Below are 27,557 nucleotides of genomic sequence, written 5' to 3' on the forward strand. Positions count from 1 at the left end.
GGCAGCCGAAAGGCCACATAGAACCGCACTGTGGTTCTCACACCGGGCATACACCATCAAATGTCACTGAATGTTAGGGGGGGGACACAGAGCCACGGGATTGGATTCTAACAGCATTCAAACTCTCTTCTCACAATCCAAGTCATTCATGCTTCAGTCTTTTTGGTTTGTGGACTAGATGGGGATAAGCATATTTTCAACTAATCCATAAAGAGATATATTTGCTTTTACAGTAATTACAGGAAAGGATACCAACTTATAAAAAAAAGTTTTACCGATAATCCACAGGCTATTTGGAGAGCAAAGGGTTAATGAAAATGAATTAACGAATACAGAATCTGCACCTACATTACTTAAAAGTGATTATAAGCTTTTAAGCCATTTTCTTTATACACGGAAGACACATACAAAATCTAAATCATTTTTTAATTTATTGTAATTGATGTAAATTTCTTTCATTGTCGAAATCATATTGATAGTTCTCTACTTTATGTTTATTAAAGGTTGAGGATCAGAAACGTTGTGGGTAAAAAAAAAATGTGCTTAATTTAAATTGTGAAACTGTCTGTCAAGAAATGCATTAGGGGTAGAAAAAGCATAAGACATATTAATTGACAGACAGGAACTGCTGTCTCTAAGGTTGATACAAGTAATTTATTACTTTAGAAATGAATGCCACCTCTAGAATGTGCTTCATTAATTTCAAATTTAGTTTTAATTTCAAGCTGTTGCCCCTTGAGAAGAATAAGGTGGCAAATTATGTTTGAAGAGATTTTTTTTCTCCTTTAGCTGTTTTTCTCTGAGAAGAAATGCCACAGTTTAACTATTTATTATTAGTTGTAAATGTGCTCGCTTTTATTTTAATTTTTTAATGTAATTTGGAAATAAAGTTTTTGACATTTTAAGAGGTCACAACCTTCTCTGATATATGTTTTCTTTACAATTTTGCAGCATATGTCTCGGATGAGTTGAAGGCAGCCGCCCTCATTGATGATGATGCTGAAGCTGAGGACGCTGTCGTTGAAGGCGAGCCATCTGCAAAATATGTCTGTCCTGAAAAGGAATTCGCAAATAACTCTCCGAGCTACCAGCACTCTCCTGCCGGAGAATTCTCCAACCATGAGATGGACAGCGAATCTCACGTCAGTGAGACCAGTGACCGCATGGCTGACTTTGAAAGTAGCTCCATCAAAAATGAAGAAGAGAGCAAAGAGATCTTGGCTCCTTTGGAGGACTCCAATGTGTCTGACAGCTTAGAGCAGATGAAAGCTGTCTACAATAATTTCCTATCAAATTCTTACTGGTCCAACCTCAGCTTAAATCTTCACCAGTCAACTTCAGAAAAGAACAATGCCAGTAGTAGCAGCAGCAGTAGCAGTGCTAGCAGCTGTGGAAGTTTTGACTGGCACCAGACAGCCATGGCTAAAACGCTACAGCAAGTATCTCAGTGCCGGGTCCTACCTGAGCCGAGCCTCTTCAGCACTGTCCAGTTGTACCGACAGAGCAGTAAACTCTATGGTTCCATTTTCACAGGTGCCAGTAAATTCCGTTGCAAAGACTGTAGCGCTGCATATGATACACTAGTACAACTGACAGTTCACATGAATGAAACGGGACATTACAGAGATGATAACCATGAAACTGATAACAATAATCCAAAACGTTGGTCAAAGCCACGTAAACGTTCATTACTTGAAATGGAAGGAAAAGAAGATGCCCAAAAAGTGTTAAAGTGCATGTACTGTGGTCATTCATTCGAATCTCTTCAGGACCTAAGTGTTCACATGATTAAAACAAAACACTACCAAAAAGTGCCTCTTAAAGAACCCGTTACCCCTGTAGCAGCAAAAATTGTCCCAGCTGCTAGGAAAAAGCTCTCTCTAGAACTTGATCTTCCAAGTTCTCCTGATTCGACAGGAGGGACGCCAAAACCAACTATTTCAGATGCAAATGAAGTTTTGCAAAAGAATTCAAACCCATATATTACACCAAATAACAGGTATGGCCACCAGAATGGGGCCAGTTATGCTTGGCATTTTGAAGCTAGGAAGTCCCAGATACTAAAGTGCATGGAATGTGGCAGCTCTCACGACACATTACAAGAACTCACTGCCCACATGATGGTCACAGGACATTTTATAAAAGTGACCAACTCAGCGCTTAAGAAAGGAAAACCTGTCATGGAAGCCCCTACTACACCAACCTCTTTACTGGATGAAAAGGTACAGTCTGTACCGCTAGCTGCCACCACATTTACACCTCCCACTAATAATAACGCTTCACTTTCACCAAAACTTACTGTTGAAATAAAAAAAGAAGTTGACAAAGATAAAGTAATCCCAGATGACAAAATCAAAGACAAGGAGAAGTCAAGTGAAGAAGAAAAGTTTGATGTCTCTTCCAAGTATCATTACCTAACTGAAAATGATTTAGAAGAAAGCCCCAAAGGTGGGTTAGATATCCTTAAATCTTTAGAAAATACTGTAACATCTGCCATTAATAAAGCGCAGAATGGCACTCCAAGTTGGGGCGGCTATCCAAGCATCCATGCTGCCTACCAGCTCCCCAACATGATGAAGTTATCACTAGGCTCCTCAGGGAAAAGTACTCCATTAAAACCAATGTTTGGTAATAGTGATGTTATGTCACCTACCAAAAATCCGCCACTGGTGTCACCACCAAGCAGTCAGACCTCCCCGTTGCCAAAGACTAACTTCCATGCCATGGAGGAATTAGTCAAGAAAGTGACAGAGAAAGTAGCTAAAGTGGAGGAGAAAATGAAGGAGCCAGAGGGGAATTTTTCACCAGTAAAAAGGGCAACACCATCTCCAAGTGGTAGTGAGATTAGTGAACCTCCGAAAACTGATGTTCTGAATGAAGTTGTATTTAAAAGCCAGCAAAACAGTCCAGTTTTACAAAAAGACAACTGCAAGGAAAGCTCGACTCTAGAGCCAGTAGAAAATGGCAAGGACCACGTCAAGTCGATAATAGGCAGCTTAAGTAGCAGCACTGCTATAATAACAGATCACCCTCCAGAACAACCGTTTGTTAATCCATTAAGTGCACTGCAGTCTGTTATGAACATTCACCTTGGCAAGGCAGCTAAACCCTCTCTGCCGGCTCTGGATCCCATGAGCATGCTATTTAAAATGAGTAACAGCTTGGCTGAAAAAGCTGCAGTTGCGACCCCACCTATCCAAGCCAAAAAAGCAGACCACTTAACAGACCGTTATTTTTATCATGTCAACAATGACCAGCCCATAGATTTGACGAAAGGAAAGAGTGACAAAAACTGCTCTTTGGCTTCAACGCTTTTGTCACCCACATCGACATCTTCTGCATCTTCTTCATCTACAGTGACAACAGCAAAGACATCTGCAGTCGTGTCATTCATGTCAAACTCACCGCTGCGCGAGAATGCCTTGTCAGATATTTCTGATATGCTGAAGAACCTGACAGAAAGCCACACATCAAAATCTTCTACACCTAACAGTATATCTGAAAAATCTGACATTGACGGTACCACAATAGAGGAACCAGAAGAAAACACACCAGCCCAGAAAAGGAAAGGACGCCAGTCCAACTGGAACCCACAACATTTGCTTATCCTACAAGCCCAGTTTGCAGCTAGTTTGCGACAGACATCTGAAGGGAAATATGTCATGTCGGACTTGAGCCCTCAAGAAAGAATGCACATTTCCAGGTTTACAGGACTCTCGATGACCACAATTAGTCACTGGCTAGCTAATGTGAAATACCAGCTACGAAGGACAGGTGGAACGAAGTTCCTCAAGAACTTGGACACTGGGCATCCAGTGTTTTTTTGTAATGACTGCGCCTCGCAAATCAGGACACCCTCAACGTACATCAGTCACCTTGAATCACATCTAGGTTTTAGAATAAGGGACTTGTCTAAACTTTCTAGTGAACAGATACACAATCAGATAGCACAAACAAAATCCCCCTCTGACAAGCTAGTGCCATCCTCCCCTGAAGAAGAGACTGGAACTTCTTATCAGTGTAAGCTTTGCAACCGGACATTTGCGAGCAAGCACGCTGTGAAACTGCATTTGAGTAAAACACATGGGAAGTCTCCAGAAGATCACCTTCTATATGTGTCAGAGCTAGAAAAGCAGTAGTATTTGCTTTTTTTTTATGTTAAAATGACTGTAAATTGCTTTGAGGAAAACTGTCAGGAAAAAGCCTTAAAGCTACAATACTTGGCACACGTTCCTATATTGTCTCTGGAGAGTCTTTCTCTCTGGGAGTGTGAACTGTTTTTGTAAAACTGTACAGTGTTTAATAGAGGTGCATAATCGGCTGTTGTTACAGGTAACACGCGAAGGTTATAATGCTATGGGAAGAGTTTGGGACTCGTGTAAATTGGAATAGTTGTGCGCCCGACTGCATGAATTAACAGGACAGTTTTATTAAGCATTTATATCTAAATCTGGTACACTATTTTTCATTTGACCTGTGTGCTAGTTTTTTTCAGCATTCGACCTTTAGCCCTCTGAGTACTTTGGAGCACTATTTTATGTTAATTGGGGGAAGGAGGCCCTTCTTTTTATTCTTATTTATTTATTTTATAAATAAAAACTACTGGCTCAGATCCAACGTCATGATTCAATTCTACAACTGCAGTCTTTTATTTTTTATCATACTGAAATGACTATTCCCTGGGACCTTGAACGCATCGCGGTGCAATGCGCAACTGACCCCTTATGCTTGGAAAGAGTTAAAAAAGAAACTGTATATAGTGTACAGACTTGCATTTTGGAGATTGTGATCTTTGTTATCAGCAGAAGCCCCAAACTAGCCCTAATCCCAACCACCCTGCAATTCTGACTTGTTTTTTTAAGTAGTAAATGCAGTATGCCCTTTAACATAAGCTGTGCCTATGTATAGTGTAAATTTCTTTTCTTAATTACCTTTTAAATGCCAACCGAAAAGAATTACTGTTTTTGGCAGTGAGAAAGGTTTGCTTTTTTTTATTTTTTATTTTATTTTTTCTTTCACCCAAATGGTGTAAATTATTCAAAGCATACAACAAATAGTCTTTATAAAATATTCAAAAACTATTATTCTAAAAAAAATTATGATTGCTTTACTATACATCTATATTGTTAAAAGTTCATGTTTAAATTATGCATATTTATTAGCAATGTAATATCATTTGTTGCCAATAAGAATTGAAGTCACAAACCACAGGAATACGTAACCGGCACTGCTAATTTGTTAGTTTTTTTCTTTTTGCACAAAACCTTTTTTTTTTTTACTTTTTTTTATATTTATTAATGTGAAACAAATATATTCTAATTCTCAGTGCTCAAAGGGTTAAAAAAAAGAGTATTTGCATAATTTAAAACAAGTGTACTGTATTTCCTGAGAATTGCTAATGCTTTAAAATGGAAACAAAAAAAAAAATAATAAAATAAAAACTGTTTGTACTAGAAAACTTTGCTTACAACACGAAGAGGCATTCTGTAATATAACCTCTTTTACTTATTTATAAGCACCCCGGGTTGTTAGCCCAGATTGTAGAATGCCTTTTTATTTCATTTTTGTAAGTTTTTTTTTTCCTGTTTTGTTTTGTCTAATTATCTTCCCGAGATCCCATTCTGCCGCTTTATCTTAAAGCATATGAAAGGTAACCCGTGGTTACCAACTCACTAAGTGATTCTGTTCTTCTCCATTTTTGGCAGTTAATTTGCAGAAATAACTGACAGCTGACACCATACAAGGAAAATGTGTATACAATATTGGCATGTAAACAGCACAGACACTGTAATGCACTCTGTGTCCTTTTTTCTGTTGTTGACAATGAGATATCATTATATAATTCTTCTTCATATAACCTTTTTTTCTACAACAGCATTAAAAAAAATTGTCTTTTTTTCCTTTGCTATATAATTTTGACTCATGTTCACAATTACGTTTGCAATGTTTTCCAGCTAACGAGGGTATTACAGATATATTGTCTGCAGAGACGGGTGTTTCCCTTTATCTATCTGGGGCATAAGTAAATTGCAAAAGGGGGGAATTCATGGGACAAAAAAAAAAACTTAAAAAGGATATTGACAGAGTGGGGGGAAAATATTGGGAAAAAACATTTGCATTGTGTAGTTGAATATACAAAATAAAAGTTTCCAAAAATTACAAAAAACACCTTTACAAGTAAGGCCTCATGACATGACTGTGTATTTTGTGGTCTAAAACAGGCAGATCCGCAAAATACAGATACCGACCATGTGCATGCCGGAGTTGCTTAATAGAACTGACTCTTCTTGAACACAAAACGGACAAGAATGGTACACAGATGCGGAGAGCACGTGGATGACATCTGTGTGCTGTCCACATTATTTGCGTCACCATAGAAATGAACAGGTCTACATGTGATCCGCAAAAATTGCGGATCGGACACAGACCAAAAATACGGTTGTATGCATGAGGCCTTAGATGTATTTTACAGTAAACATTCTTTACTTGGATATTCAAAATTTAAGGGAAAATAACACTAGTAGGGTACTTTCACACAGTCGACAGAACTGCCTGCCGGATCTGACAATCTGGACGCTAACAAATGCATTTGTGAGACGGGTCCGGATCCATCTCACAAATGCATTGCAATACTGGATCCGTCTTTCCGATTGTGGTATTTTTTTCTCTCACAGATTTAATGGTCTGCGCATGCGCGGATGGAAAGAACGGATCAGTTGCTTGGGATCCGGCATTAATACATTTCAATGGAAATGAATGCCGAATCCGGCATTCCAGCAAGTGTTCAGGATTTTTGGCTGGAGAGAAAACTGCAGCAGTATTTTTTCCGGCCAAAAAACGTAAGAGGGACTGAACTGATGCATCCTGATGGAATGCTCTCCATTCAGAATGCATTAGGATAAAACTGACCAGTATTTTTCCAGAAAACAAAAACGCTAGTGTGACAGTACCTGTAGCTGAAAAGTCATTCAAAACAAACAACAGCAAAGGGAAGAAAGAAAAGCTTCCTAAACTTTTCATTTAGGACTGTTTCCCTTCTTGGATTTCTCCCCAGTTTTATGCTGTATACTGCTAATATGTCAGACTTGCACCACATGGCGTATAAAGAGAATCTGAGAAAAAATAAGAATATTCTGTGCTGTAAAATCATGATAATTATCCAATTCTACATTTTCATTGTGAAATCTCAAATCAGGTGCTTACAGACCCCTGCATACATTCACCACTATCACACTATTCTTTTTTTATTTAATATATTTTTTTGTAAAATCAGTCCATTCATTTAAAATTATAATAAAATACTACTTTTAACATATCAAGTCTAATCCTCACAACTGTTCCTTCCAATCTGAAACACGAGCACGAAACTGCCTGATAAGCTGTAACATTGATTGGAAGTGGAAGACTGGATGGGGATGGCTAGCTGGAAGACACATTATGCATTCTGTTGGTAATAAAATGGCCTCCTACTTGCTATAGGTTTGTCTACAGAAAAAAATGACCTCATCTGGACTGCAGAGGCTCCCACATGTGCTTCATATTCATCATGATATGGAGGAGACTATCCAAATGAGACTCCCGACACCCCCACAATCATGCAATTAAAGGGGCCGCAGCTCCACATTCCTGTTTACCAGGCACAGCTTTGTACATTTTGTGGTGTTGCAGCTCAGTCTTAGTGGGGTGAATTGGACTGAGCTGTAGTACCAGGCACAGTCACCGCAGAGTGTACGACACTGTGCCTAGTAAACAATGAAGGGGACACAATGCTTTCCAGAATGGTGTGAAACGCTTCAATTAGTTCATTGTAAAGGTGGCGTGAGTTGGATCACCACAAATCTATTATTGATGGCCTATCCTAAGCATAAGCCATCAATAATGGAGTCCTGGAAATTTTAATTTTGCCCTCCGATACAGAACCGTATTACAAGAGCTTAGCTTTATCTCCAAATGAGCTTTCCCCAATATTTGTAACTTGGCTCAAGACACAGAGTCCAATGGTGTTTATACCATCGTATTCCATTTTGAATGCAGTTCATGAAGACTTGCCAGTTCTTGGTATCTTATCTCACAAATCCATTAGGCCCCTTTCACACGGGCGAGTTTTCCGTGCGGGTGCGATGCGTGCGGTGAACGCATTGCACCCGCACTGAATCCTGACCCATTCATTTCTATGAGACTGTGCACACGAGCGGTGATTTTCACGCATCACTTGTGCGTTGCGTGAAAATCGCAGCATGCTCCTCTTTGTGCGTTTTTCACGTAACGCAGGCCCTATAGAAATGAATGGGGTTGCGTGAAAATCGCATGCATCCGCAAGCAAGTGCGGATGCGGTGCGATTTTCACGCATGGGTTCTAGGTGACAGTCTATTCACTGTATTATTTTCCCTTATAACATGGTTATAAGGGAAAATAATAGCATTCTGAATACAGAATGCTTTGTATAATAGTGCTGGAGGGGTTAAAAATAATAAAAAAGTTAACTCACCTTCTCCTCTTGTTAGCGCAGATGCCGGTCTGTTCTTTATCTGTGGGCTAAAGGACCTTTGATGACGTCAGATCACATGCTCCATCACCATGGTGATGGACCATGTGATTGGAGCATGTGATCTGACGTCACCTCAGGTCATTCAGTCCACAGCTAAAGAACAGAGTGGCATCTGCGCGAACAAGAGGAGAAGGTGAGTTAACTTTTTTATTATTTTTAACCCTTCCAGCACTATTATACAAAGCATTCTGTAGTCAGAATGCTATTATTTTCCCTTATAACCATGTTATAAGGGAAAATAATACAATCTTCAGAACATCAATCCCAAGCCCGAACTTCTGTGAAGAAGTTCGGGTCTGGGTACCAAACATGCGCGATTTTTCTCACGCGAGTGCAAAACGCATGACAATGTTTTGCACTCGCGCAGAAAAATCGCGCATTTTCCCGCAACGCACCCGCCTCTTATCCGGGCAAAAAACATGACGCCCGTGTGAAAGAGGCCTTACACTGCTATGCTCAAAGGGAGTCTGTCAGTATTTATGACCAGGCTAAACTGCTGCCAGTAAGTTGGTAGGTACCTGAGAGAGCAGGACAAACATACCCTTTCTGGAGTAATTTTTTTTAAAGTCAGGTGTGGCGTTAGAATTACGTTTTATTCTGGCAGAGATAGCTCCAGCAAGTAAACTAGGCGGGCTTTACTGAGAGGCACTCTCTGCTTTACACTGCCTCCCCTTTACTCTGAGTGACAGCTGTAGCATCCAACCAGGAGACTCTTATGATCACTGCCCAGAGGGGAGGGCCTTTGTAGCAGCTCATTGCAGAGAGCACTTTACAGAGAAGCAGCCCATCCCTGGGCTCTTGTTGGAACAAAACCTGGAAAAGTAAACCTTCATTTTCACACTACTTCTGATGAGAAAAGCTCCCAAAAAAAGTATGTTTTGTTTGGTCAGAACTGCTGGCAGACATCCGTTGCATATTCAGTGTTTTAGTTACAATTAAAAAAGATTTGCTAAAGGCAACCTGTCACCTCCCAAAACCACCCCAAGTCGCCAGCAGTACCTGCGTGTAGCCAGCAGCGTGTTTCTGATGATGCCTTTCTTCCTGAAGGCCGATGCAGCAAAAGTACTGAAAACGTTGTTTTATCCCCTGCCGGACGCGCTTCTCCACACATGCTTGAAGTCAAGGGGGCAGTGGCCTCCTTGCTTCGAGTCACGGTAACCACACCCCCTTCCCTGCCCATTTGCTGTGACTGCTGTGACTTGAAGCAAGGAGGCCACTGCCCCCTTGACTTCAAGCATGTGTGGAGAAGCGCGTCCGGCATAAAACAAAGTTTTCAGTACTTTTGCTGCATCGGCCTTCAGGAAGAAAGGCATCATCAGAAACACGCTGCTGGCTACACGCAGCCTGCTGGCGGCTTGGGATGGTTTTGGGACGTGACAGGTTCCCTTTAAAGTGTTTGTCTGGCTGTAGAATATTATTATATATTTATGTATTTAAAAAAAGGCTTCCCATGGTGTAAAATGATAAAATAAGTCACTTCCCAATCCCTCCCAGGTCTCTACTTGCCGGTCCCTCTTTTCATGCAGGAAGTGACTGCTCAGCCAATCCCCGGCCACAGCATTGTCCCACCGCAGCCAATGACTGCTGGCTGAGCTGGCATTGCTTGCAGGCAAAGAGGGACCAGGAAATGGAGACCGAGTAGCGATGGGAAGAAATGGTGGGGAATTGGGAGTCTTTAAAAAAAGAAAAATTATATGGCTAGACAACCCATTTACTATATCCTTGTAGGGGTCAGATCTGCATTGATCTGATCCTCTGCTTCCTTTCACACAGAGTTACATGATTCTTACTGCCTGTAGTGTCCAAATGTGGTCATACACAGCAGGGCCAGTAATAAATATTGTAAACCCTAAAACTCCCTATCTCCAGTATTCTGCAAGTCGCCCACTGATCCTTTTCTCATAGAAAATAATAGGTTAACACTCAGAAAGACCATCTAGCCTGTGATGACGAAGCATAGAAAAACTCCTACTTCCACTATGGAGAATGCAGTCATATGATGGCCGCCGGCAACCCCTGACATATCGCTTGCTGTAATCCCACCAGGTATGTTTTTTACATTTTTTTTTAAAATGTCTTCCTTGTCCAAACCTTGAATTCAGTGGCAATATCTGACTGTGAAAAGGCCACAGAAGACAGAACTACAACCACCCAGCCATTACGTAGAACATGATCTGTGCTATATCTATACTGATAGGGAGTTTAGATTGTGAGCTCCACTGGGGACAGCGAGTGTTAGCAACATCTGTAAAGCACTGCGGAATATGTTGGTGCTATATAAGTGAGTAATAAAAAAAGGGAGAATGCATAGGACGTACTCACACATCTCTATACCAACAGGGCTACAGGATAAAAATGTGTAATTGGCAAGTGAGAGCAGATGTAATTATTGTCAGAGAATCGATTACACTTTGTGATAATGTACAGATGAAAGATGCAGAAAGTTACCTGACATTCTTACCACCCAGAGCAAATATGACAATAGCTATTGTGGGGATTCGCTCTGGTAGTTAGGACTAGCGGATACAGTATAGAGTCAAAGTACACAGTTCTTGAATCAAACAGCGGTGTTTATTCACACATTGGTGTATAACAAAATGCAGATCAGGTGTATCACAAAATGCAGGTGGCTTGGTGTTTGTTCACACACAAGGAAAGTCCATAAACAATAAAAGTCACCTTTTCTCCTGGATGTTAATTCACACCCTGTTAGCAGTTCAGCCTCATCAAGTCCATAGGCGGCCTGTTCCCCTTTAGAGGGGCCTGAGTCCTCCAGCCCGGCTCAAACCTCAAATCCCAGCACAACCCTCAGTTCACAGCACACAGACTCCTGAGCTCCACTGTCAGAGGGAGGTAAATCCACCACACCTGGCAGTGCTGGCTGGTTTTTATGACTGGCAAAACCTGACCTGGAACATGGAGAGTAGTCACCCACCCAGCACTTTGACTACTCCCAGTAAGAGCCGTCCTGGATCTGCTATAACAGCCATGCCAAATCTCAAGGTGTCAATTAGCAATAGCTGCTGCTGACACATAAAATACCGGCTCTTACTTCACCGAGGCCAGAAACCTCGGTGACACATACCTTCCATTCCCAATTATTCCAGGTACCTTCTTACACTATAAGATGATTGACGTCTAAACTTCAGATGGATCGATGATTGTCTACGGACCCTGATGTTTGAGCAATAGTCACCAACATTTTGGATGGATTTTTCCTTTAGATATGAATTATAGGGGGTCCACGAACAAGGCACCAGTGCATGCATGGACTGTACTGCAGCTCCCTGGCCCTGTGCTGAAAGTACAGGCACTCCCTGTGTTTTTTTCCTAATGGGATCATAAAGACCCCCTCTGTGCTCCTCCCTATAATTTGAGATGTACAGTTAGGACCCACTGCAAGCTATGGGATTTATGTCACGGACGCATACTACAGATCCACAAAATGCCAGTGTGCATGTGACCTAAATTATGCATGCATCTACTGTTAGGAGCTTCAATTGTATACATGGAATATGTTAGGGGAAATACGGTAGCGATAGCATGCTGCACATATGCATTCTCACTAGGGGAGAAAACGGTGTCACACATAAACACTTGTACCTTTGTAGAGGTCATCGTGAGCCCAGCCATTTTAGGGCTCATGCACGCGGCCATTCTGTGCATTGGGGACCTCAAATTGCGGTCCCCAATGCACAGCCAACATCCGTGCGGTGGCCAGGACGGACTGAGACCCATAGCTATTGACCTAACACTTAAGTTATTTGGTCAATTATTTCCATCGGTTGAGCCAAAACCAGGCGCAGGTCAAAAGCACAGAACAGGTGCAAATCTTTCCATTATACCTTATCTATGTAAAGGCTTCACTACTGGTTTTAGCTCACAATAACTGATTGAAATAACTGGATAAAATGGAAGCGTGAACTCAGCCTTTTTTTGCGGACCGTATACGGAATCATTAATTTCAATGGGTCCCGAAAAAAATGGAAATTACTTTGTGTGCATTCCATTTCCGTGTGTCTGTATCTCCGTTCAACAAAAAAATTGAACATGTCCTATTATTGTCCGCATCATGGACAAGGATAGTACTGTTCTATTAGGGGCCAGCTGGTCCATTCCGCAAAATACGGAATGCACACGGATGTCTTCCGTATTTTTTGCAGACTGCAAAATACATATGTTCGTGTGCATGAGCCCTTAAATGACTGGGATTGGAGTCATCTCTGATCCCGGTCACTGTGTATAACACAGCCTGTACATCCGCATAAAACAAGGTCTCTTTTACAACTATGTCATTAAAGGGGTTATTTCCTAAACACCGGATAGGGGATAAGTATCTGATCAAATGAACGGAAGTTCCAAAGCTTCCCATGAGAATAGAGTGGTGGGGTGCATGTAAGACGACTGCTTCATTAATTTCTACAAGACTGCCTAGTTATTAACCCCATCCCGACCTGTGACATACTAGTAGGTCACATGTTGGGTCCTTAAAGATGGCTCCCGTAGTGGGCATCATCGCAACTACTGTAGGTGCCTTCTCTTTCACACAGCAGACACCTAGGCTTAATGTCAAATGTGACCATGGCATCTGGAGGCCTAAAAACACAGAAGCGCGTGCTTCCAGGTGTGCTCCACAGAAGCTGCCGCACATTAGTTACTATAGAGCCCCTGTAAAAAAAAAAAATAAAGGTTAAAAAATATAAAAATTCAAATCACCCCCCTTTCCCCAAAATGAAAATAAAAATACATAAACAATTACACATCATGGGCATTGCCGCGTGCAAAAATGCACATACTATTAAGACCTAAAAATATTCAACCTATCGGCAAACAGCGAAATGGAAAAAAGGCTAAATGCTCAATTTGTCGTTTTTTGTCGCTACTAGGGATGAGCGAATCGACTTCGGATGAAACATCTGAAGTCGATTTGCATAAAACTTTGTTCCAATACTTTACAGAGCCCGAGCTCCATACTGGACTGTATTGGCTACCATCAGCCGAAGTTATTGCTTCGCAAAGTCTCACAAGACTTTGGGTAATAACTTCATAAATTAATTTGTACTATAAAAAAACATTTCCTGAACTAGAATGAAGGTGGGCTCAGAGAAGGGATTTGTGGATCCTTCATCTTCTGGTTCACAGGGGTCTCAGAGGTAGAATCCCCCAGCAATCTGACATTTTATCACCTATCCTGGTTAGGTGACTAGACTTGCAGTCCAATTAGCTGCTTACTTCTAATGAGGACCTTCATACAGCTGTGCAGTCATACTTACACAGTTTCTCAGAATAACATTTTGATAAATGTTCAGTTAAACTAATTTACAACTTGGCGATCTGCTCTGGGCTACAGGCAAGATGAAAATCTTAAATGAAGAGAAATCAATAGGCCGAAGCTTAGAAATGCAGATAAACCGATGCTAGCCTTTAAACACCAGGGAGGGCAAAGACAGTTTTTCAATTAGTAGCAATCATGGTGCAGACACCTCCAGCATTGTTATCAGCAGGATGTGTACATGAAATCCACCTTACATACAATGGTTTTGTCCTTTTACCAAAAATAATCGCTTATCATCAGTCATCAGTTCTGGTGGATGCTGGCAGGAGAAGATGGGCATGCTCCCTAACCATATTGGCAAAGAGATGATCTAATGATAAATGACATCTACAGTAAATATACAGATGCAATAAAAAGTAAATGAACCCTTTAGAATGGCCCAGTTTCTGTTCCGATTGTTATACAAGGCACAGTTAATAGACAAACACAATCCGAACAAACATTCACATTTCAGGGGAAAAAACAACACAGCAAACACTGCACTTTTCCCACAGAAGGGACCCAACACACAGAAAAAGTAAGTGAACCTCTGTGTTAATAACTAATTGGTGTTAAAATTAAGGAAATTAGATTGGAAGTCTGGGTTTCATAGCTGCCCATTAAATAAAGGCACACAACGCCTGGTTACTGACAAATGGGTGTTCTTAACAAAGATTTTAGTGTGAACCATGCCAATTTTCAGAAGATTTGTTATAGTGACAAATGACACTGCAAAACTCTACACGAGCACTGTTAAATACCTGTGCATACATTAACCCACCATTAGACAAATTATCTACACATAGAAAAAAAAATCAGGACTGGCTGGTGTCCCTAGGAGAGTTTGTCCTGTTAAGATCACTCTCAGAACCCAGAGGACAAGCCTTACTTCTGCTATCGGCATTTGTTCCTACAATATCTTTATATGAGAAATTTATATTAAAAGTGGTTGTCTTATGTAGACAACCTCTTCCAGCGATCAGCTGAATCTGGCTCTTAGGGCATTCAGCTTTTTTTTTTACATGAAAATACCAAATCACAGAAAGCTTTATAGCCACAAGTTTAGCATCACCCCATCTATCTTATTCTGCCCTCAAATAGGGCTACATAGGGGATCTGACAGATCCTCTTTGAACATGGGGTATGTAGAACGTCACCAGTCCACTGAGTGATTATGCAATACAGATGGGTCCACCATTACTTTAGCTCTAACTCAGTTAAGGACATTCATTTCTCATGAAACCAATTCAATACAATATTGTGACATGCTAGTAAAGCCTTCCTGAAACTCACAAGATCACTGGCCGGCCGCACATAGACACATACAGGATAAACAGCTGGTGGCACAATATCAATCATGTTTTAAAAAGCTGGTAATTTTGTGATCCATAACAGGGCATGTCCAGCCAAGAAGAACGGTAAGGCTACTTTCACACTAGCGTTTTTACTGGATCCAGCAGGGTTCAGCAAAAACGCTTCCGTTACTGATAATGAACGGATCCGGTTGTATTATCTTTAACATAGCTAAGACGGATCCGTCATGAACTCCATTGAGAGTCAATGGGGGACGGATCTGTTTTCTATCGACTCCGTATCCCAGGACGGAAAACAAACTATAACATGTTGCAGTTTGCTCTCTAGTCTGGGAACGCAACTAAACGGAGCATTCCGTTCAGTTCAGCTTTGTCCCCATTAACAATGAATGGGGACAAAACAGAAGCGTTTTTTTTCCAGTATGGAGCCCCTATGACGGATCTCAATACCGGTAAACTAAAATGCTAGTGTTAAAGTAGCCTAAGTAGGGACACATCCATACGAGGTTGCGTTGAGTGTGCTAGAGAGGGAACCCCATTCAGGTGACACCTGTGCTCTGTCAGATCATATGAAAAGTGGGTTCTCCAGATAGGACAGCCCATTTAAGTATATTAATGTTATTTTATCTTCAGCTAAACTTCCAAGTATTTAACCCCTTAAGGACTCAGCCCTATTTCACCTTAAGGACTTGGCCATTTTTTGCAAATCTGACCAGTGTCCCTTTAAGTGCTGATAACTTTAAAACACTTTGACTTATCCAGGCCATTCTGAGATTGTTTTTTCGTCACATATTGTACTTCATGACACTGGTAAAATGAAGTATAAAAATATATATTTTTGCATAAAAAAATACCTAATTTACCAAAAATTTTGAAAAATTTGCATATTTCAAAGGTTCAGTTTCTCTACTTCTGTAATACATAGTACTACCCCAAAAAATTGTGATGACTTTACATTCCCCATATGTCTACTTCATGTTTGAATTATTTTGGGAATGATATTTTATTTTTTGGGGATTTTGACTTAGAAGCAAATCTTGAAATTTTTCAGAAATTTACAAAAACCCAATTTTTAGGGACCACTACAGGTCTGAAGTCACTTTGTGAGGCTTACATGATAGAAACCACCCAAAATTGACCCCATTCTATAAACTACACCCCTCAAGGTATTTAAAACTGATTTTTACAAACTTTGTTAACCCTTTAGGTATTGCACAAGAGTTATTGGCAAATTTTATTTTGGCAAATTTTATTTTGGCAAATTTTCCATTTTAACCCATTTTTTCTGATTATTCAAGGGGAGGCGGGCGATCCCGCCTGCCGCACCGCCTGCGACACCCCCCCTGCACCACCTGCCCACATAATCTCATGCAGGGGGGTTAATAAAACTTGATTTCGGGCATTTTAAAGTTTGATCCGAATCAGAATCTGCTATAAGCGCAGCAAACCGCAGGTCTGAATTGACCTGCGGTTTGCTGCGATTGCTGATACAGGGGGGTCACATGACCCCCCCCCCCGGTGTTGTGACAGGATGCCGGCTGAATGATTTCAGCCGGCATCCCATTCGGATTAACCCCCAGGGAGCCACAATCTTATTTTAAACTCATGACGTACCGGTACGTCATGGGTCCTTAAGGACTCGGGAAACATGCCGTACCGGTACGTCATGCGTCCCTAAGGGGTTAATTGACTCAAAGATTTTGTATGCCATGACTGAAAACTGTGCCAACATGCAGCAAACCAGGGGGTGTTTCAAATGGCAGTCCTGTGCTGCCATTAACAATCATTTTGAAAATTGTTCAGAATTATTTTTTGAAAGAGCTTATTTTATAAAATAAGGAAATTGGATATATTTACCCCTAAAATCATCTGCCACTAATTAAATATATATTGCACAAAAGCTGGAAACCCCCATTAAGTACCCTAAAGCAAGCCTACTTGCTGGTAGTTCCCAGTTAACAGCATAGATAAATAAAGATATTAAATATATTCTTGTCAATACAGTCAATGTCTGTATAGTCAATGTTTAATGGAAAAAAACAAGGTTGTGTGGTATCCCGACTGGGGTGCCGATCACATACGTGATGCAAAGGGAGGGAAAAGGGAGGCCCTGTCCAAGGGAGAGGGAAGGATGGTGACCCCTAACTCACCTAGAGGCTGGCACCTGACTGCTCTGACGTCCCTAGACATGTTTCTCACCCGTACGCCGATCACCACTGGATTGTGCGCTACCAACCAGGGAAGACCCAATACCACAGGAGAGGGAAGGCCCTCCAGAACATAACATAAAAGACACACTCGTTATGGTGGTCCCCTACCCGAAGGTGTAAGTTATGGACAATATGAGTAAGGTTTCTCTGAGACAGAGGAGCAGAGTCAATAGCGAAAATGGGAATAGTTCTCTGTAGCGTACAGAAAGACAAACCCATAGTCTGGGCATCTATCAAATTTACTCCTGCTCCACTGTCTAGGAATAAAGAAATAGTCTCTGTCTTAACACCAAAAACAATAACCGCTGGCAATACAAATTGAGTCGTTCGTATGGAGGAAAGGTATACCCCCAGCTGACATCCTCCACACAGCCTGGGGTTAGTAGTTTTCCGACGGTCTTTTGTTTTTGAGTATGGAAGGACAGACATGAATGAAATGACCCCTCCCCCCACAGAAAAAAACAAACCCCACGCCTACGGCGAGCCTCAGGAGGACGGACCTGACGAGTAGTTCCTCCTAGCTGCATAGGTTTGTCTAGGTCCGTACAGATTAGCTGCTGCTTGGGAGGGGTTACTAATTGCTCAGGATCTTTCAATCTGTCCCTAAGACGTCTATCTATTCTGATAGAAAGGGACCAACAGCATCAAGAAAAAAGGGGGTCTCATACAGCACAAGCGCATCCTTAACCCTTTAGGATAACCCAGAGCAAAACTGACTCCTGAGAGCCAGATCGTTCCACTGGGTATCCGTAGCCCACCTACGGAACTCTGAGCAATACTCCTCTGCTGGCTGCTCTCCCTGTAGGAGTCTCCGTAAGTTCGACTCAGCCAGGGCGACTCGGTCAGGGTCATCATATAGGAGACCCAAAGCCCCAAAAAATTCCTCCACAGATCAGAGAGTCGTAGAATCAGTGGGTAAAGAGAACGGCCAGGATTGCGGGTCCCCCTGAAGCAGGGAAATAACAATCCCCACCCGCTGTTCTTCATTACCAGAGGAGTCTAAACCGCAGCCTAAAATATAACTTACAGGCCTCACGGAACGTTACAAATTTGTCCCTTCCCCCAGAAAATCTGTCAGGAAGAACAACATACGGTTCCGGAGCAACCTGGTTACCCATAACAACTGCTGGACTTGCAGGCTGCTGCAATTGCTGCTGTTGCTGGAGGACCGACACCTTCAATCCTGCCACCTCCAAAGACAGGCCTTGAAGTTGCTTTGTCAAAGCGGCAATGGGATCCATGCTGGATTCTAAATAGGCAGAAAAAAATATATATATTTTTTGTTTTTTTACACAAAATAAGGGCCAGATATAATATCACGACCTGTGTGCCGATCGCATATGTGACGCAAAGGGAGGCCCTGTCCAAGGGAGAGGGAAAGATGGTGACCCCTAACTCACCTAGAGGCTGGCACCTGACTGCCCTGACGTCCCTAGATGGGTTTCTCACCCGTACGCCGATCACGTGCCTAAACCCTGGATTTCCTTAAGATGAGCCCTAAGTAGTGAATAGGGCAGTTGGGAACACTAGTCCGCACCACTAACACTAAAGGTAAACACCAGGGAGAGGACAGACAATACTGACAAAACATATAATCCCAGGTGGGCGACAATAGCAGACAAATCAACAGGGATCTGGAGGGTAATGCTCTGGTACGACAATGCTCTGGTACGAATAACAAAGACACAGATCCAGTGGGTCAGTATAGAAGTTCTGGCAGAAAGCTCTATATCTGGCAACCAGAGAAGTGGGAGTGGGGAATATAAAGAGGTTGGGAGTGCCAGAAACAGCTGAGAAGAAGCTATGAATCCCTGAGTGAGACAAAAAGGATTGTAAGGCAAACACAGAAAGCTACCATTGAGTAACAGCGCGATCTTTAGACATAGAGCGCGTAGCCACCCGCTGCGACTTCCTGACCCGGGGTATAACGGAGTCAGACGTGGCTCTTGACACCCTCGTGACATGTGGTTTATGCAATGACAGAAGTTTATGTAAACAAAATAGACGAGGTGGCAAATCATAATGAGGTTGTTATTAGAGATGAGCGAATCGAAGCTGACAAAGTGGAATTCGTTCTGAATTTCAGGAAAAATTCAATTTGCACTGAACATGAATTTCCTTGCGCTTTGTGGTAACGAAGCGCATTTTTCCTAACATGGCTGCTGCACGTGTGAGGACAATCCACAGAAAGATTATTCAAGGTGTAGGGAATGGATAGGGAGGAATCAATCCACAGCATTTCTGTTGAACAAGGTTCATTCAGGGAGGTGACAGCCTGGGTAATAGGAACATACACCTTGCAGCACTGAAATACAAGGAAATATTTATACGTTTTATTTGCCCTAGTGCAGTGCAGTTATATGTTCTAAAGCATTTTTTGGCTTGTATTAGTGGGGAAAAAAGGGCTTATAAGTCGTTGTGTGATGAAGAGTGAAAATTATAGTCTTCTTTGTCATGTATTAGTGGCAAAAGTAAAATATATTTGCTGCTCAGCGGTGCAGTTATCTGTTTTGAAGCCCTTTTTTGCGTGTATTAGTGGAAAAAGGAAAAATATCTTTGCCGCTCAGCGGTGCAGTGAGATATTTTACAGCCCAGTTTGCCGTGTATTAGTGGCGAAATACAAATATATTTGCTTTTCATCCTTGCACTTATCTATTGAAAAGCCTTTTGTGTAAAAAATAGAAAACATTTGGGCCTAATTGCCATTCTGCGGTGCAGTGAGATATTTTATAGCCCAGTTTGCCGTGTATTACTGGCGAAATAAAAATATATTCTCTGTCCTGCTTTGCACTTATTTATTGAAAAGCCTGTTGTGTTCTGTAAAAGTGAAAAAAAAAACTAGGGCATTTTGTGTAAAAACTGAGAAAAAATGTGTGTCTATTTGCCGTTCAGCTGTGCAGTTATATGTGGTGAAGCACTTTTCGCAGGATGGACCGAATTACGTAGTGGTGACATTTGTTATGTGAAACAGGCTTTTTGGGGTAAAATTTATGGGTGATAATAGACATTCTTCTGTATGAACCAAATTCCATTATGCTTTAATTGGTGAAATTTTTTTTATTTCAACCATGTTTTCTTCTGGAAAATTGATGGGTCATTGTACACATTCTTTAGCGGTATGGACCGAATTACGTAGTGGTGAAATTTTTATTGCAACCAATTTTTCTTCAGTAAAATTTGCGGTATGGACTAATTATGTTGTTGTTGGTCCTGCAGTCAACATAATGAAAACGCTGATGACAACACACCAGCACACTTTGCCTTTGCCATCTATTCACAATTAAATCAAGCAGCTTCGCTAAGTTGAAAACATTCATGTGTTTTTATCTGTTCCATCTGCATTCGATATCCACAGCACATAAGACATGACAGGAGAGTCTCTGCTTTGGAGTCTAAGTCTAGTTTCTTAAGATCAGGAGTTCCATCAGAATTGTGTGTAACAATCTTGCTCCCTGTGCAAAGCCATAACAAAAAGACTCCGTAGGCATACACATCAGAGGAAGCTGATGCCGTTTTGCCCCAATTTTAATTCAGGAGCAGTAAACAGCGGGAAGCAAATAGAGGTGTCTAAACTCCCCTGCTCTGTATCTCTTGTGAAGTCAATGTCTCCAGCAATGCCCTGTCACGGTGGGGAGTGGGGGAAACCCCCCACCATACAATGTAAATGGAAAGCAGCTAGGCCAGGATGCCGGAATCAGGGAGCAAGTCACCCCCTTTTGAGTCCCTATTACTCTCCCTAACGCCTAAACGTATGAGCGGACCCTGATGGTTGGACGGCTCATACCCTGTATACCTAATATCCTGAATCGCCCTGGAAATCCCTCACTTAGGAGCAGGGGAGAGACGACCTGTTCATCCACAAAACGGAGGAACAGGAGTCTCTAAAGGCCTAGAAGCAGGAAAAGGGAGAGACCGTACACAGCAAGAGGATCGGCAGGTAAGAACAACATGACAACTCACTTACCTGCCGAAGCATCCACAACTGGAACCCTTGCATCAGTACAGGAGCCCGAACACACAGCAGATCACATTACAAACAACCCACACAGGTATCCAGCATACCAACTCTGCCAGAGCCCCCCATACTCACACAGTGCATGGCAGCCCCAAGCAGCGCTGCTTACAGGCTACAACATACAGGGCAAACATACATGTAGGGACTGTGAGGATTCACGATCTCAGCAACACAAAAAAATCGTGAATGCGTCCGGTTTTAAAATCACAAGAAGCCTTCGTCTGCACACAAAGAGTAAAAATCTTTTTTTTCAACCCATAGTAATTCACCCTTGCTAGCACAGCTCACAGGTCAGAGGTACAATTAGCACCTCCTTGCCAAAGACACAGACTCTTCCTGCTCCCATGCCAGGTTAAGTACCCATCAATCTGGTATTTTCTTTACAGAATCTCATAAAAACTCCCTTTCTGTAGTCGGAGCGGCTCCAACCCCAGCAGGAAGCCTTATACCTTAAGCCTCATCAGAGAGCTTCAAAAGAAAAGGACAGATCTGTATCAGACAGCTGGATGATACAGGGAGAAAGGTCCATTCCATAGATCTCATATTTTCCCATATTTCATAGGATAGGAAAATACTAAATGAATAATCTCTTCAGGAATTGCTCAGATTATTATAACCCACCTTCCAGGAAACCCGCGGGCAAATCAGAGATTCCCGCTCTGAGATATAAAGGTTCTCAGGCACACTGTATTGTCGTCCAGTCATATTTGGTATCAGATGATGCGTAAAATTGTACTGATTATCAATATCAACTTTATTTCTTGATTGAATTTACGGGTACGGAGAAACGGGCAAAGCAAAGATTCTGCCAGATTTTCTCCCTATGGGGCAAAGGACTGCCCCTGTTACAATTACACAAGGCTGGACCTGTAAATGTCATAACCACTCCCTGCTTCAGAGTGGGTAAAAACTGTGACACACTCAGGTCCTTCACCTACCATCTGACGTCGACTAACATCACGTCCGCCCGCTGGACATGGGTACCCCGCCATCTTGGATTATTCCTTACAAAAACATTGCCTTTTACTGCACACTACCACGGTATTTATGAACTTACAGACATTCTATTCCCTTCCACCTCTTACCTATTTCTATCCAACCAATCTGTTCAACTGGTAGGTAGATTTATCTGTCAGTTTTAATATATTTTTTGTGTATAGTTTTTAGAATAAAATTGCATTGTTACAGTTTTGCCCTTGTTCCTTGATTATCTGGTTTATGCTAAGAACTCTGTCCTCAGAGGAGTCATACTACCGCTTTGCCTTATTTTTCTAAATTGTTAATTGGTTAGCTAGGTTGCAAATAACCGCTTCTTCCCTTTAGGATTAGCTAGCCGGGGTCTCTTTGCCCCGATTCAATACGAATACGAGTGGTGGCAGCAAATTAATCTGATTTCCAGTGTGAAATCGATCATTTTATTTTTCCATTGTATCATGTATGGGCACACCAACCAATCTTAAACGTCTACGGTGCTCACAGTGTATTCGCCTCCAGAGGTCTCTAGTGGACAAGACCTGTATGGCAACTGTGGCATAGTAAGACGGGATTGGCGGGTGGTTTGTCACCGGGACAAACACCAACAACAACCCAGACATGTAACAACCATGAGGATGTACAACACACCCTGAACATAAACCCACACCTAACAAATAACAAGTGAGGTAGGGAATCAGGAGCAAACATAAAGAAAGACAATTTATGTCCAATAAGGTGGCCCTCAAGGACTCGTCAGAATCACCCAGGCAAGGAGCAGAGCTCCATCACCAAACAAGGCTGTAAAACCACTGCCCCCAGCCTGCAAGCCACAGGTATATAACAAGCTTGCGGCCACACCCAGGGCACACCATAATCCCCACTAGCTAGTAGCACACCAAACAGCAGGGAGGCACACCTTAAAGGGGAATTGCACGTGCAAACCAAAAACTACACGTTGCCACCAGCAACGAGTCTGCATGGCAACCGCATCACTGTCAAACAACAATATGACCGTGAAATGCCCCTCTCGCGATTTACAGCAAATACATTATTTTCATGTAGAGATCCAAAAATTATGTTGGAGGCATGTAGTGTATTCAAGCCATATGCGAACCCTCTCAATTAAAGGCCTACTTGCCGTTCAGCAGTGCAGTTATATGTGGTAAAGCCCTTTTTGCAGTGAAATTTGACAGTTTTTTTTTTATTTATTAGTGATTGTACACCTCCTTTTGCGGTATCGGCCAAATTACGTAGTAGTGAAATGTGTTATGTGAAACTGGCCTTTTTTTGGGAAAATTGATGGTGACTGTACACATCCTTTTGCTCTATAGGCTGAATTACGCAGTGTTGAAATTTTAAATTTAAAAGTAAACTCCGCTGCTCTGTACCTCTTGTAGTAGAAATTGAGGCACTCAGGTTTTGGTTGCATTTAATTCATGCATTTAATTTTTTTATTCATGCATTATTTTCATGTTCCAGTTGCCCAATTTATGCCGAAATCAGAAAATAGAAAAAGCTGAACGGATGTTTTGGTCTCAAACGGACCTTCCTCAGCGATCATAAATTATTTTATCTGTGAACAACAGGTACATAGGATATATCGTCATTGACAACCGGTATGAAAAACATAGAAAATGAAAAATAAAATAAATGCATAATATAGACATTACAAAAAAGAAAAAACTATATACAGTGCATAGAGGAACAATTTGATATGTTTCAGGAGGTATATCATAGTTACATGATTGCAGGTGATTGCAGACATGCTTCTAGACAAAAAATAATTGAAATAATATGCACATGATTAAGAATAAAGATATACTGATGGCAATCAACTTGTACATGATTAAAGATAATAGCAGGTTCTGGTATCAAATCGATGATATTCCCATGATCATAACGGACTCCTCCTCTACTATGTGATATACAGGCAAAAACATAAACACATCTAGCTGTCAGCATTTGTAAAGGCATGGCAAGTTCCTGAAAGAGAAGGCATACGATTAGGTAGGTACCTGTGTGGCATATGGAGTAATCGACATGGCACTGGAGGTGCGGCTGTGTATCTCTTGTGAAGTCAATGTCTCCAAATATGCCCCCTCGCAATTTACACCAAATACATTATTTTTTTATGTAGAGATCCAAGAATCATGTTGGAGGCATGTAGTGTATGCAAGCCATGTGCAACCCCTCTCATCACTCTAACACTGTTCTGCACCTGGTTTGCCTGGGCGAACGGAGTCACACAGAGGAGGAACTGCTCTGTGTCCTTCAGCAAGAAATCAAATCCTGGCTTTCTCTGTGACAACTGAAAATCGGAACCATGGTTACCAACAACGGGAAGAACATGGTGTCGGTGCTGCGTCAAGGATGACTGAGCCATGCGCCCTGCATGGCACACGTGTTCAATCTGGTTGTCAAGCGGTTCCTGAAGTCTTCCACCCATCTGCAAGACATCCTAAAAATGGCCAGGAAACTTTGCATGCACTTCAGCCACTCGTACACTGCAAAGCACACCCTCCTTGAGCTGCATAGGCTGATATGCAACGTTTCCAACCATTGGAATTCCACCCTCCATATGTTGGACCGACTATAAAAAGAAAGGCCATAAATGATTTGATGAGAAGCAGAAGGTTCTTGCCATTGAAGTGGGCTCAGAGCTGAATCTAAAAGCCAAATTTTCCTGTTTACCTAGACTCAAAGGAAAGAGATCATACAGATTTCATCAAAGCCTCCACTCACCAAGACAAGCACAGAGGACCGGATTGTGTGGACAAGTTGGTTCTGTGGACAATCTATTGGAGGTGTTACCAAAAACATTAACTTGCCTCCCGCTCTTCCTGTATAATAGCTCCAAGATGCTCACGGCTATCGTAGGGACGTGGTTCCAAAGAAACTTTGACTGTTTGGGTAATCTGCTGATCAGTTCTTGGGACCTTACTTGGCTAGTAGCGATGTGGACCGGGTATGACGTGTCCGGATCAGTGTCAGTCACAGAGCTTGTTTTCTCTGTGCCCGTCAAGACTTTATGGAATGATATTCATAAATCAAAAGGACGAGGTCACATTGGAGGAAGCGGACAATTTATTCCAATGTCTTTACTCGCATTTCTTGAGACACTTTGGAATCCACTTATCAGCAACCCAGCTCATCATGGATTGAGATGGAGTTGGCTTGTTTGCAGGACTGTCCTCCAGTTATCAGCCATAACCCCATACATTTCTTGATCCGTATGAATTACCATGGTGGTCACTCCGATACCGTTTCATCAATCCATTCTTGTTGACAAAGCACTTTGTTTTTCCAGTTTGTCTCTTAAATCTTGTAGTTTTGCCCCTTCTGTGTTGTATTTTATATGTGTTAATATCCTGTTTGTTAAATAAACATTGTTTTTTCTCCCCCATGTGATTTGGTAGCCAAAAGCAGGAGTGGGTACAAAACACAGAAGATATGCAACTATTCCGTTCACGTATCATCTCTGTTTTGGATCGACTCCTGTTTTTTTTGGCATTAGCAATACTGATGGATTACTGACCAAATGCTGACCGAGTGAAGGCGGATGCTCCAAAGACAGGATCCGTTTTTTGGGGGTTATTGTTTTGACAGATGAGAGAAAGGGCAAAATAATCTGTGACGTCCACACAAACTTACTGCTGACACTCTCTCCACTGTGTCGGGGGGCTCTACTTGCATAAGCGTTTAATAGAACCGATTCTGTAGACATCTATGTGGAATCAGCTGACGACTGTGTAAAAGGAGTGCGCGTCTTCTTGGTGCTAACATGGACCTGTAAGGCTGAGTTCATACTTGAGGTATTTGGTCAGTTTTGTCCCCATGACTGCCCAAATAAGTGAAGTGTGCAGTGATTCGAAGTGTGACACCTGTCATTTGCATGTCATATGGACTCACAGTATTATTTCACTACCAAAGCAGACTCCCTATATGTGTTACTGCAAGGCACAGTGTTCTACACCACTATAAAGGCTCTCTGCAGCCAGTAAATAGCCATTTTGTTAAGTAATTTGCCGCAAATTTATTAGTATTGAACTGAATTTTTCCCAAAATATATATTTTTTTAATTCGCTCATCTCTAGTCGTTATTATGGGGGACTTCAACTACCCATATATAGACTTGGAAACTAAAACCTGTACATCTCATAAAGGAAACAGTTTCTTGGCAATAACCAAAGAGAATTACCTTTCCCAACTGGTTCAGGACCCGACTAGAGGGACGGCCACACTTGAGTAAGTATTAACCAATAGACCTAACAGAACAACAGATATGCAAGTTGGGGGACACCTGGGAAATAGTAACCATAAGGTAATAACCTTCCAATTGTCATTTAAAAGAGTGTTTCTTCAGGGAGGAGTGTCAAAGTCCTCAAAAATAAAAAATACAGCCACAAAATCGGATATTTTTAAAAGCATCCTAAAATCTAATTGTGAGAGGTACATACCTTATCGGAATAAAAGGTTAAGGAACAAGAAAAAACGTGGATAAATAGAAATGTAAAGAAAGCAATAAATGACAAAAAGAAAGCGTTTAAATCACTAAAACAGGAGGGTAGCGAGGAAGCATTGATAAAAATATAAGGAAAAAAATAGAATGTGTGAAAGACAAATAAAAGCAGCCAAACTAGAGACTGAGAGATAAATTGCCAAAGAGAGTAAAACTAACCGTAAAATGTTCTTCAATTATATAAATGGAAAAAAGTATAAATCTGAAGGTGTCAGCTTTACAGAGTGATGAGGGGGGAGTTGCAGAGAGCGATGAGGAGAAAGCAAAGCTAGTAAATATATTTTTCTTTACTGTATTCCCTGAAGAAAATAAGCTGTCAGATGAAATGCAGAATGTAAAAGTAAATTCCCCATTAAAAGTGCCCTGTCTGACCCAGGAAGAAGTACAGCGGCGTCTTAAAAAGATTAAAATAGACAAATCACTGGAACCAGGTGGCATACAACGCCGTGTTCTAAGATAATTAAGTAATTTTATAGCCAGAGCCTTATTTCTGATATTTAAGGACTCTATACTGACAGGGAGTGTTCCACAAGATTGGTACATAGCAAATGTGGTGCAAAGAGTCCAAAAACAGAGCGCAGATACTATATGCCGGTAGGTTTAACAACTGTCGTGGCTAAACTGTTTTAAAGGTTTTCTAAAAGATGCTATCTTGGAGTACC

The 27,557-nt window shown here is 41.6% G+C and overlaps 1 protein-coding gene across 2 annotated transcripts in view; it reads left to right on the forward strand.

Annotated features, from left to right (window-relative positions):
- TSHZ3 (teashirt zinc finger homeobox 3) overlaps window positions 1-5,892 on the forward strand; it is an 82,673-nt gene extending 76,781 nt beyond the window's left edge. For both annotated transcript variants that reach the window (XM_044269817.1, XM_044269816.1), the window contains one exon: window positions 952-5,892. In XM_044269817.1, the coding sequence (XP_044125752.1) occupies window positions 952-4,139 (3,188 nt within the window). In that variant the 3' untranslated portion in view covers window positions 4,140-5,892. The remainder of the gene's footprint in view (window positions 1-951) is intronic.
- The last annotated feature ends 21,665 nt before the right edge of the window (window positions 5,893-27,557 follow it).

Source organism: Bufo gargarizans, chromosome 10, assembly GCF_014858855.1.
Source record: "Bufo gargarizans isolate SCDJY-AF-19 chromosome 10, ASM1485885v1, whole genome shotgun sequence".
Classification (NCBI taxonomy): Eukaryota; Metazoa; Chordata; class Amphibia; order Anura; family Bufonidae; genus Bufo; species Bufo gargarizans.